At 39.9% G+C, this 13568-nt stretch overlaps 1 protein-coding gene across 1 annotated transcript in view; it reads right to left on the reverse strand.

Moving 5' to 3' along the window:
* Positions 1 to 13568, reverse strand: part of lekr1 (leucine, glutamate and lysine rich 1) — a 66692-nt gene that overhangs the window by 19414 nt on the left and 33710 nt on the right. Inside the window, exons 4-6 of the mRNA XM_042339314.1 lie at positions 10300 to 10419; positions 9481 to 9656; positions 182 to 367 (exon numbers count right to left, since the gene is read on the reverse strand). Of these exons, the coding sequence (XP_042195248.1) occupies positions 182 to 367; positions 9481 to 9656; positions 10300 to 10419 (482 nt within the window). The remainder of the gene's footprint in view (positions 1 to 181; positions 368 to 9480; positions 9657 to 10299; positions 10420 to 13568) is intronic.

Below are 13568 nucleotides of genomic sequence, written 5' to 3' on the forward strand. Positions count from 1 at the left end.
GGTGGACGGACACTCAATGAAGTGGCAGCACAGCTGGTAGGCAAGTTGAGAAGATAATACCATTCAACAAATGTCATTCTGACTTTTTCGATGTGGAGAGCTGCAAATCCACTTGAGCTACTTTTTTTTCATGCACAGACACAAAATTTGGTCATCATGACCTCGGTTAGCTGACACTCACCCAATGTCTGTTTTTGCAACTCATGGCATCTACTTTGAAACTCGGATGCTCTCTGGGCTGAAGCCTGGAGTTGCAGCGTTTCTACGGCTGCTGCATCTGAGTGAAGTCTGAGATCTTTCATCTCTTGTTGAAGAAAAGTTACCACTTGATTGGATTTCTTAAGACTTCCTTGCAATTCAGAAATTTCTGAAAGAAAGAAAGAAAAAAAAAAGAGACTATTTTAATTGCGTAACCCATTGATCTCTTGGGTTTGAACCCCTTGAATGTTGTTTACATATACAGTATTTAACAAAAAAAATCTAAAATTTATCAACGCTCCTGTAGATATGAATAGGGAAAGTTTATGGCTTTCTGCCCTGATGCCACTTCATGCGGAGGTAGTCGGTGCCTAAGGCACACAGTTCACTGATTTTTCTCACTGAAACAAAAGCCACCAGAATGTCTATCCTCCCTGGTGAGAGCCTGATGTCATTGGTTGCCATAGTCACACTGGGTTTCACTCCGAGCAGCAGCTGCAGCAACAGATTACAGACCCTTAAATGGATCAAAAAAGAGCGTTCCCCAACTGAGACACCTGCTTTGGAAGATGGGGCTATAACAGAGCGATCGAAGCATTTGCGAGCCAAATCAAAATTCAAGTTTGGTTCGGTTATTGTAACTCGTGTTCAGTTGCCACGACCCAATGATAAGGCTTTGTTATTTTTTTTAAATCGTGGCCAAAAATGTAGCCCTGTGGCCCCTTTAAGGCTGAAGTGGCGAGTTGGCAGACTGTCCCCCTCTGCATCCACATAAAACATGGTTTCCATAATGACAGGGGTGGAGAGCAGCTGTGGGTGGACACAGGCTATGTATGGGCTGAATTGGGGCCAGAGGTTAATTTTTGTCTGGTGCGAAAACTTATTTTTTTTAAAAAATTGACAAGCAGAGGAATGAGAGGTTGAACTGCAGGGGTTGGGTGGGGGAATCAGAAACTTTTTGGGACTGGGAAGTTCAGAAGTAATGCTCCCCTGATGTAATGTGTAGCGACTGTTTTTGGCCATAAAAATAAGCTGAATTTCCACTGGATTCTGGCTGAAAGACAAAAGAGAATAATGAGGGAGAAATCCTATTAACAGAGCTCAAGGCTGAAGAAAAAGATGTCAACTTGCAGTAACCTTTCCCTTCCCCTCTCCGTAAAGAGATCTGAACCATAGTTAAGATGCCATAAAGCCTGAAAGAAAATGATAAAGCATGTTTTGGCAGTAGAAAGGGATGGGAAAGTTTTCCGGAACATATTTTGCCACGATAGTGTGAAACCATTGAGATCACTGAGTGAGACTGGCCTAGTGATTTGTATCTGAACTGAACTTTACTACTGTAATAACAGATTTAAAACTTTTTTTAATGTAATGAGTTTTAAAAAATCATCAATGCTCTGGGACAGCGGCCAAGCGATCTGGTGACAAGAAAGAGTTAGCATCAATGAGATTTTTTTTAAGTGATACTGTCATATAATTTTCTCCTCAAAGATTAACAGTGTACAATAAAAATCATTATTTATATAAGACTATATTAGGTTTGCCAAATAGCACATTTGCATTACACCTAGTAGTTCTCAGCATCTTGTATTTCATGATGCTTAAATAAGTTTATTCCCGATCAACCTGGTCTCTGGAGTATCAGATCTGCAGCTCTTTAGGAGAGGAATGTCCAGAGTATATTGGTCCTGAACTGGTGATAAAGATATAAAAACAGAAGTCGCTGGGGACACTCAGCATCTCAGGCAGCACCTATGCTGAGAGAGGAAAGTGAGGTACCGTTTCAGGTTGATGACCTTTCTGAAACGTTAACTCACTTTCCTCTCTCTCCATAGATGCTGCCTGAGCTGCTGAGTGTCCCCAGCGACTCCTGTTTTTATTTCAGGTTTCCAGCATCTGCAGTATTTTGCCTTCTGGAGATAAAAATGATGTTTTTGCTGCCTTGCTAAATATGAGGCTGATTGGGTAACACCTGTACTGTGTCCAATCTCCAATCTCTTAATGCCTCTCATTTGCTGCTGATGTATTCAATCGTGATTTATTTCCAAACATAAGAGGACTGATTGTCTTAACACGAGGGATGTGGACGTGTAGAAAAATCATCCAGATTCTTTTCAGCTCCAGTCTGTCAATATGTTTATGAGCTTTTTGTAGACACGAGAGTCCCTTAAGCCCAATTCATTCCCAAATGTGCTTTTTATTTAGTCTGAAAGATATACTGTGCAAACTAATACAGAAAAGTAGTGATTACTCAAGACATATCCCTGGTAGAAGCAGTTTTGTAATGCTCTATGCAGATACACTACTCTGGCAGAGGGATCAATCCCCTAAGCAGTCTAAAAGCTGCCTCATCAGAGGTTTATACATTGGAATAGTTCCACCTGGGACTCCTCCAACTTTACCAATAGCAATAGGTATCTGAACGTGAAGTCTGTGTGCTCAAATAGCCTAATCAATCATTCAGTGAGAAGGAACACACAGAACCATGAAGACACTTAATCTGTTATAGTAGCTTGGTAAATACTAGAAGGGAAGGCTAATTTAAAGCGCAATTTAATAATAATAATAATAATAATCCTTGCATTTGATGCAGGTGCCTTATCACGTCTTTGAGATGTCTCAAAGCGCTTCACAGGACATACTGTAAAGTGTAGTGACTGTGTTTTTTTCTGGGCAAAACGCAGCAGCCAATTGCTTTGTACTTGCAACTTCAGAAATTTCCTAGGGGTTTCTCTAGTGCTTATGGGAATGTGTATTGCTTTAAAGTAAATAGCACAATGTTATCCATTATACAAATTCCCTGGGTGACGGTTTGTGCATGCAACCTTTCCTCTTTTATCAGCTGTGTGTCTCCGATTGTCTAGAATTCCTTTTACATGACAATGACGAATAGTCTTTCTTGATACGGTAGTAAATAAAAGATGAGTATGCTTAAGTCAATCTCCGGAGAGGGTTGATGATAGCTGATGACGGGTGAGCCGGGCTATGTGGTGGACCTTGGCCTGGCCATTGTTCTCTCCCTTCCCCTGAAGAGAAGTAGCTATTAATCCCACACACGTTCCATTAGTGCACTCGTACATATTGGTAAACTAATGTCCAATACTTCATACTTAGTCAGCAGTGTCTGAGATACAAGGTGGTGCAATAAACTGCTTACATAGTATGAAAGTTTGTTACACACTGAGAGAAAATGAGGTATGCTTCATCACATCGCATCCCATCGTTTTTAGCCAATCTACCTGGTTCAGATTTTATTTTCTGCTCACTGTAAAGCAGGATTTGAATGTGCTGGTAGAAAGTGATTCTGCTGGTAGGCAAATTCTCTTCTTGCCTGTTTCAAGGTTGAGATCCTGCTATCGGATTCTACCAATCTTTACGGATAATTTTCCCAGTTTTAAAAGTCAGGTTTTACTGATTTTCACCTAGAAGTTAACAGATTTGCTGATTCACACAATCATGCTATATTTGGTTTTGTTTCCTCTTTGAGTCACGCATTTGTAGTCTGTTATAGCATTTTCTCTCACCTCGCATCAGGAACACCAACAAAAAAAGCATTTTTAAATATACTAAAATCACTGGAAGGAGAGCTAAAAGGACTATTGGTAAAATACCATCAATTTTGTCTCACCCCATTTGAAAAGATGTTTCGATGATTGTTTCCCCTTGAAACTTCTTAAATTTTCCCTTAGTTTTTTTTACCCCCAAAAATGTAGGATTAACCTTTTCACCGATTTTAAAAGAAAACTGTAATATTTCAGGGAAATTGGGAGTAACAACAACACGTGAAAAAATGACGAACCATTTTTAGCTCATTAAAAGCGAAATTTTAAAATGGAAGCAATAAAATGACCACTCCACTTTGTCAGCAGTATGAGCTGTAAATGGCAACTGGAGAGAAACTCCACTGTGAGTTTAAGAATATCATTTCCTCCTCTGGAAAACTGGCACCATGAGAAATAAATTGGCTCAGTATGCAGTCTGGAAAACTAAAAAGACACTTACATAATGCCTAGTTACAATGATTTGGTGTACGTACTCACTAAAGAGCAGGGGGATATTACATAAACCGTATCTCAATATAAAATATCCATTGGGGCTTTTGGAAGATACGGTAGCTGGCCATTTTTTTCAGAGTTCACTATAACACGTATCATTTACTAACACTTCCATAGTTGCCCCATTCCTTCATCTGTTTTTTGCTTCGATTTCATAAGAGGCCCAAAAGCTTCACGCTATTTGATACACCCAGAATTTCCATAAAACCCTTAAAAACAGCATGTTGTGCAGGAGACCAGGAAACCATTAACAAATATATCCAAGGAAGTGAGAAGAGGGGTGGGGGGGGGAATACTTCTTTCTGTCTTGTTGCAAAGTTAGAAATTGTGAAATTTCAGGGAGGAAAATACATGGTTGGTTGTAAAGCAGTACATTAAGTAAATAGTACTAGGAATGCAGCTGCCTCTTTTTGGTTAGGGAAATAAAATGAAGGGACGATTAAACCCACATTGACATGAACTGATCACAGTGTCACTGCTGGAAGCTTGGTCAAAAGTCACCAGTCTCTCTCTTGACCGGCAATAGTCCATGGTACACAAGCCATCAGAAAAGAAGTGAACTGCGCTTTGAGACGTTACCCTGCGTGGAGGGCGCTATATAAGTGCAAGTTGTTGTTGCTGTTGTTGAACATATAGTATTTTTGATATTGAGAAACAGGGCATTTGTGGCACATATTCCTAAAACCAGCCCTATTTCCCAGGTTTAATGAGAGATGTCTTTCGTGAAACTGATACATTTTATTCATCCACCTGGATAGAGAGAATAGTCCACAATTGAATATCCTAACTAGGTACAGACCATATGCTATTGTCCCAGGTGTTTCCTGAACATCTCAGTTCGAACAGCCCCAATTCATATTGACAGCTCTAAATACCATCATTGAATATCGTTCAAACATGTCTGTCAGCATTTTTTTAGAAATACAGCAGATGCACAATTAGTGCAAATAAAACCATCTCTTGCTGCTTAATAATAAGCACAGTGGAATGAATCAAGTTATTAACCGCACAAAGTGAAAAGCAAGAACCTTACAATTGTTCCTGTGATGCTTCAAGTGAAATACAGCTCGCTGGTCAACCACAAATATCAGCAGGCATCTGATGGCTTTTATTTAGCAGAACAGCAGAAAGAAACCGCAAATATTGCTACCCTGTTGGGGCACTTTATCGTTCAGTGTTTGGAATGCTTCTTACCACATGGCAGAATTCATTTGAAAATAGTCATCGTGAGAAAATTTCCACTATCAGGAATGTGCATTGGTATCTCAGGCATTGCCATTTCAAATGGGATTTCTTAAGTAAGGACTTTGAATCATCACATCACACAGAAACATGCAAAGGCCACTTTGACTCAATCTTGTCACTATCCTCCAAATCCAGAACTTTATAAGAAAGAATCCGTATTTGACTCATGGGGAGAAATTTCACTTGGGTCTAGATTTGCTCATTTTAGAGTGTTCAGAATACACCCTGCGTAAATCAAACATGTCACTTATAAGGCTGTAATGGCTACTTGACTGCAGTGCAGTTAAAATAATAATCCATGCTTTTGATATGGCACCTTTCACATTGGAAGGAAGTCTCAAAGTGCTTCACAGGAATACTGCAAGGTGTGGTGACTGTGTATTTTGTAGGCAAAATACGTGTAGACTACGTAGAATAAGTATACATACTTTGGTATGTATACTTATTATAGTATACATCCTACCGGCGTGAAAGGAGGTATAGAAATGTAATTTTGCTATTGTTGTTATGTTGATGACTATAAATGTACATCAACAAATTTGTTGCATAAGTGTAAGTATATGCAATAACTCCAACGCTGTAATATATATGCAATAACTCCAACGCTGTAATATATATGCCAACTTAAGTTCTTGAAAACATTATTGAAAACACAATAGGAACCCGACCAGTAGATTATTTGACTTATTTGCTTTGTCTCTTCACAGTATATTGATCTGTTTTATTTTCCCTTCTGTTTCTGACCATTATAATTTATTCCCTATTCCTACCTAATGTGATAGATAGCCGGTTAGAATGTATTTGACTAGCTACCCAGAAATGATACCAAGAGCACTTCACTGAAATTGGATCAGTTCATTCTGTAAAAATGTGAGCTAAAAATACTAATCTCTTGAGATCATTAATGCAGCCCCACTGCAAATATATAACATATTTCACAATAATCCGCTATTGATTCAACACTCAATAAATGTGGAGCGATTAAATCCTTCAAATGAGGGCATCACATAGACTGCTGAGCACATTGATGTCCATCATGACACACGGAAATAAAGAAAAGACTGAACACAGACTAAAAGTGCTCAGTAAACTTGCAAAATTCTGTATATTTAAAGAGCAACAGATACATGAAAATAATGAACCAATCTTCAGTTCATATTATTTAAAACCCTCTGAAAACTATTAATCACTCCTTTATTGGACGACCCCAGAGAATGGGCTCGATTCTGACAGTCCATTGCCAAACATGTCATCTTGGAGCTAGTTTAACTCCAAGGAGACCACACTTACCTTCCTCCCAAGGAGGATAAAGTAAATCAGATAAATGAATTGCAGCTCTAGATATGCAGTTTTTTTCAGAGTTGGTTTGGGACTAGTTAACAGTTTTAGCTCTGTGAATGAATGGCGGGTACAGATCTTAGATATATTATTCGTGTATAAAAAAAGCTACTCAAAAATAGTTACAAATTGCACTTAGTGACACATGTTGAAGTTGTCTAGCTAACGGTGGAATGCATTATATTTGTGCACAAGCCAATTTTCTCTTGCCTCAATACACCACTCTCTTCGCCTTAAAGAGAGGTGAAGACAAACCACAGTACTCAGCGGAAAAAGGGGACATTAAAATCTCATTGAAATTCAATCAAGCATGGTCTTACAATAAATTTGTTTCTTAAAAGCACAGAGTGTAAGGTGCGCAATATCAGTAGGACATTTAATGTAATGCATTGAGCATCAATTACTTACTGCTTGTTTTCAAAGCGATTTAGGAACACATAGGACTGGAAAGCATAACTGCAGTCCACCTGTCCAGTTCCAAAACAGCAGAAGATAAACTGATGACTGGAATAATTTTTCCTTTTTTTTACGGCAAACATATTTAAGGGGCTAATTAGCTCCCCTGCGTGGAGCCATACAGCATCAGCTCAGTGGACACGCTTCACATCATGGAGCTGCACCGTGACAATCACACATTGTCCAACTGATAACCCGGGAAATAACTAATATGGTTTGCAGGTCAGCCCGCAATCACGCTTAGTAAATTCGATCACATACAACAAAGTGAAAAGGCTGGCAGAAGAAGTGGGTTAGAATTTTGGTTTGAAAGCAGGATTTGTACTTGAGATGTACAGACATATAGATTCATTGCCAGAATAACATCAGGGATTTTGACTGTAGTCGGGGCTGTTCCCAGCTGAGAAAAAGGGCTGTCTGACAGCTGCTCAGGTCACATGTCAGTTGGGTGGAAGGAGCTCAGTCTTGATCCAGTTGAAGTCCGAGCACCAAGCTGCCTTGGATACTGACCTCAGTTTAACAGCAGGAGCTCAGAAGCCTCATTACCAATGGCTGTTGATTCAGATGAAAGAGGCACAGACCCAAAGAGGTTTGGATCCTGCTGACAAGCATCCGTGGGCCACATCTCACCTGTCTAAACATATTATTTGAGATCTCCTCTGCAGTGGAAATACTGAATATTAAGACAATGAATCAATATATTTTGTTATGCGCTGGAAATTCTCCAGTAGGTTGAGAGCACCTGCCAGTCACAGAGATTTCAGACCTTTCAGTCATTTTCAGGAAGATTTAGGCATTTGAATAGCTCAACCACCGAAGCTTGTTTTAATAATAAAAATCAAGCATCAAGCGTCTTGGAATCCCAGGCCAACACCAATTTTACTTTCAGAACTAAACATTAATGAATGAAGGACTAAGCCAGTTCGCAGTGGATGAGAAGAAAAGATATTACACAAAAAGCACACTCTGTTATGAATTATGATAAAAGCAGGAATGCTTTTATTCACTGTCTTGTATTCTAATTTTTTATTTGTTATTTTATATTTTATTATTATCTGTGAATTTATTTTTCTACCCTCAGGGTTCAAGCACTCTGGCACCTCACTCATGTGGCCATTATTCACATTGTGAGTCTGCGAGGCTAGTCTATTGTGGGGGGCATCGCAGCTGAGAGACATCTTGGATTCACCCGTCATCAACATGTATGCACATCCTAGCAGGAGTCTCTCGATAAGCATTAGAGGAACACTGGCTGATTATTCACCCCCACCACTTCCTTTCCAATGCAGGATTGCTGAAGGCAAATGAAAGTACCCCCAGTTTCTGCTCTGGCTGAGAACAACCAATTCAGCATAGACCAGGATATGAACCTACACCCTTCTGATCTGTTACATTCTCTTGCTAAACCAGGTACCCATCAGGCCATCAGGAAATATGGATGATAAATTCCCTCCAGAGTGAATATTCACGTTGCAATGGATCAAGTACATCTGCATTCATAATGCTAAAATAATAATAATAATCGGAGTCCTGTAGCTGAGTGGTCAGAGCACTCGTTTTGCAAGCGAGACACCTGGGTTCAATTCCAGGCAGAGGGCGAAACCTTGGGCAAGTTTCCTTACTCCACACAGAGCCTAATAATAATCCCTCCAAAACAAAAATAAATTGGTCATTTTCAATCCATGACTATTTGTGGGACATTGCTGTGCACAATTGGCTGCCGCGTTTCGCCCACAAAAAAAAGTCAATTCACTTTTCAGAATATTCTGTGAAGTGCTTTGAGACGTCTAGAAGACATGAAAAGCACTATATCAAATGCAAGGATTATTATTATTGTTAATAATCCTTTCATTTGATATAGCGCCTTATCACGTCTTTGAGACATATCAAAGAGTAAATAAATAGAGTCCGACTTGCGGAATTCAAGGAGGAAACAATGTTATTGGTAAGGATTATTATTAATATTATTATTACTGTTGTTGACTGAAGATACATTCATCTGTGGTGGGAACAACTGAAAATGTAAAGCCACTGATCTGTACTCACTATTTGCAGAACTGCTCTTTCACTCATAACAGTTTGAGTTTCTAAAAAGCAGAATATATAAATATTCTAGCGCTTCCTGGTATTTATCTGTCGCTCATTAAGCATTTTTATGTCTCGGCTCCAACAGCAGGATTGCACTCACCCGTGTGTACAGCACTGCTCGTGACCTCCATGCAACGTGTCAGGGTTTTGCTGAAAGCCCTCCATATCATGGAATTGCTACTTGCCTCCTCTCTGATCACTGCCAGTTCAGGCCTCATCCCCTGGAACAAGGAGACAGCTTGCTGCAGGATACACTCTTGTCGCTTTGCTCTCTCTCTGTGAAACATGGAATTGCTTGAGTTTGGGCCAGATCTTAAAACCCAACCATTCGAACGGTTTCTTGCTCACTGCCTCGCGCACCGCCCAAAACAAATGATGTGCAGCTTTAAATCAGGGTCAAGAATTAGAGCATCTCACTGCAGTCCCACCGTACAATTTGAACAGATTCAACACTCTCACCTCAAAGAGACCCTGGACTGAGCACGTAGAGAATGGAACTACTAGCAGCAATATATTTTAGGGGTATTGCAACAGATGACTAACCACACCCATCCCCCCCGCCACCCCCCCACCACCCCCAGGCATTTCTTTTAACTTGCTCGATAGAGAAACTGCTGGCTTTAATCATTCGTACCAACGCTACAAACATGCAATGTGTCACCTGCTTTGTTTGATCCCTTTTGCCCACTGCAAAACAAAAGAATCTGTGGGCCTGCTGGGACACAGTAATCTTTTCAAAGGTTCCAAACAGTTGTTGAACATCTGCTGCCTTTTCCTGTCATGCTATCCTGATTCCTTATTAAAAAACAAACCTTAATTTCACATGCTATGCGCTCTCAGAGGAACTTAATGAAAGCAGACATTTTAATGATATATTTCCCCCCACAGTGGTTGAGTACCAATTTACCAGTTTCTTTACCTGAAGAGTTCGGATTGGCGCTGAGCTTCTTTCAGCTGACCCTGAATGTCTTCCGTTTTCTGAGACATGTTCTTCAGTTCTTTCTGCTTATTTGCAAGCTGCCCATTCAAGTAGTTTAAGCTGGGGGAATACAAATATGTGGGGAATGCAATTAGTTTAGAAAAGGAGGAGAAAGAGGATACAAATACAAATCATGCAGTGGATGAATTCACTACATTATATGACAATAGAATAGGCATTTCACCATGAACATATCCAATGAAACCGAATCGAATCTCTCGCACGAATACAAACATGTTTTAACATTCCGATTGCTTACAAAATGTCCTTGTACAGTAATCAGTTTTGTATTAGGCTTTAAATGTGTGGTTTGTGATAAGTGCTTATTTTCCCCTGGATTTAATTTTTCTGTGTTGTTCCATGGCTGTGCCCAAACTGCTGTTGACTCAAATTGTCACTTTATTTAATTGTATTTAATTCAAATCATTGACTTGGAAATTTGTGAGTCTTTGTATGGTTCGGGAGCCCGGGACATATATGGAGGGGCCAACTTTTCAGTTCAATGCGAAAATGCTTTTGTAAGTGAAAAATGATGCTTTTTGTTCATTTGTTTATTTTTCATTGGAGATTTGTGAATGTTGGCAAAACATCAAGACAGCAACAAGACCATGGTTATGTTTCAAGAGAATGGCAAATGCAGGTTTCATATGCTGGAAAAAGCTGTGTCAGATATGTAAATAGAGCTACAATATAACCTTTAAAAGTTGTATTTAATTGACAACACAGCAGTGCTAATGCTCAGTGCCATGGAGTAGCATTAGTCTCGAGGACATTCAACATTCATCTCTTGAGCTGAGCTGCATCAAGCAGTGAAGAGGCAAAAGAAGACAGAATGAAGCATCTCATGGCCATAAATGAGAGAAAACTAAAGGGGAAAGTTTGATCTGAGTAATCTTTTACGCCTCTTGGCAGCTAGTTACAGGGGCTTTGGAGCAGAAAGGACAGCTGCGGTGGTCCACACTGCAGACAACGGACAAAGAACCAAAAATGAAGTAACGGATCAGGAGACCTCATAAAAAAAATTTGTGCACTCGCAGTCTAGATTTATTTTGAAACTGCTCAAGTTCGAACCAGTCAAAATTTATGAACAGAAAGCAACTGGAATGACTGAATGCTTCATCATTGTTTATTTGATGTACTGTGGCCACTTGTTCAGTCCAGTCCTGAGGGACCGTGACCCGAGATGCTAGATAACTGGTGCAGCCATTGAGTCAAACTTCCTGTATAAAATCACTCTATTCTACTGGTTTCCTGACTTTAGAAACTTGACAGTATAACAGGATGGGCATTGCATGGGAATGGTGTATCTGTCCACTGTGATATCACGTGCCTACTAGTTCTGGCTGGAAAAAAAAATGTCACGAAAGCCCAGATGGCTTTAATAATTTTACGTATATTATTATTTTAGCTGGTAATTCATAACCCCAACAATGTAGATGAAAGAATATACTGACTTAGCATACGGTTCCTTTTCCGAAGAGCACATATGCAAAATATCAGATCAAGCTGATTATTTTAATGAAATAAAATGGAGAGAAACAAATACAAATAAATATGGGGATCCAACAATCTACTGCTTATAGGTGCTTTCACGCTAGATGGATATAAAAGCAATAATTAAACATATATCCATTGAATAAATTAGCAAATGTATTTCTCATTAGTTAGCAATTCTTAAAATACTTTTTTCTAAAGATATTGAGTCAGTTGCAGAGACTGACAAGTAGATGGGCTCAATTGGAAGGTGTGGCCCATGCAAGATTGGCAAGAATGCCCTCACAGCTTCATGCCCTCATACCTCCCTGACCCTCCGATTTGCTTACCCCCCCCCACTCCACCACCCGCTGCCTCCGCTTGGCTGCCTCCAGTCTCCTGTTTGTACCTCGTCCCCTCCTCTCCACCATCAGTGGCAGTGCCTTCAGTCACAGCGCCCTGAAACTCTGGAACCCACTCCCTCAATTGCTCCGCCTTGCCCTCTCCTCCCTCCCCACCTTCAAGTCCCACCTAAACACCTTCCTTTTTGATCGTGTTTATGGTCTCCTCCCCCCTCCCTCTCCCCCTGGCTCAGGGTCAGACTCCGCCACTGTCAACCGCTCCGAGACGCTACCCTGTGTGAAGGGCGCTGTATAAATCCAAGTTGTTGTTGAATGCTGTTCAGCTTGTAGCTCAGTTACTGAGGAGATTGCTGGTGGAAGCCTATCTTGCAACACTAAAGTGCTGCCTGCATATTCTGTAAATGGAGATCAGTGAGGAATGTAATGAAAGGGATGGCTTCAAACATTGAAATTTCCAAGTGAGATACTGTATTCTGCTTGTCGGAAAGTTTCAGATGATTGCGTATATTGTTGAATAAGCACACAACCTACAATGCAATATCTCACCAGAGGCTCCCTTAATACTGACCACTTTAGGGTTCCCTCTTTAGTGAACTATTTTGTAAATTAAATGATGACACAATATGAACAAGTTAACCATGTTGTTCTCAACTGAAATGGTTCCCTCCTTTAGATTTTTCTATTTGATTTGTAGCTTTCCAAGCACAATAAAATGATTTTAGTGTACCTCACCACAGTACATCTAGCGATGGGCAGTACGACCTGTGTGTGCACAGCAAGAACTACACAAATGAGCTGAGTAACTCATTATAATAGACTTGTTAGCTTGGTTCCAATAGAAAGTAGAGTAATGTGGGTGTGTATTAAATTTGAGTGGATGATTGGGCCAAGCAAAGTTTCAAATTCTAACTGCTTCTTCCTCCATTTGCTCAAGTGAATGGAAGGTCCCCCCACCCCCCCACTCTTTTCTCCAATCTCCCATGGAAAAGCACATTTTAAAATGTTTCACCTAAGGAGAAACAATTTGTCATGCTAAAGAGAATATTCCTTATTTATGTTTCAGATAATGCTGTTCAAATGGATTTACAGGTTCATTATATACTGTAGCTATACTTCTGGCATCAGGTCAATACTAAACAGAAGGAAATCCTTAAATTACGATGTTGTGAAATAGTTTGACTATATGTAGGATCACTGAAGTATGAAGATCTACCCTGTTTATAGTGTGGGTACACAAAGTACGGCAAAAAATTTATGTTCTCATTTGAATAAATTATTCAGGTGCGAGACTGGGACTATTTGTCCTTTCGTCTCCACAACGACTGAGCTCACAGCTCCTAAAAACATTGAGGTCGATATTCTGAATGTCAGTCA

The sequence above is a fragment of the Callorhinchus milii genome, unplaced genomic scaffold (genome assembly GCF_018977255.1).
Source record: "Callorhinchus milii isolate IMCB2004 unplaced genomic scaffold, IMCB_Cmil_1.0 Scaffold11, whole genome shotgun sequence".
Classification (NCBI taxonomy): Eukaryota; Metazoa; Chordata; class Chondrichthyes; order Chimaeriformes; family Callorhinchidae; genus Callorhinchus; species Callorhinchus milii.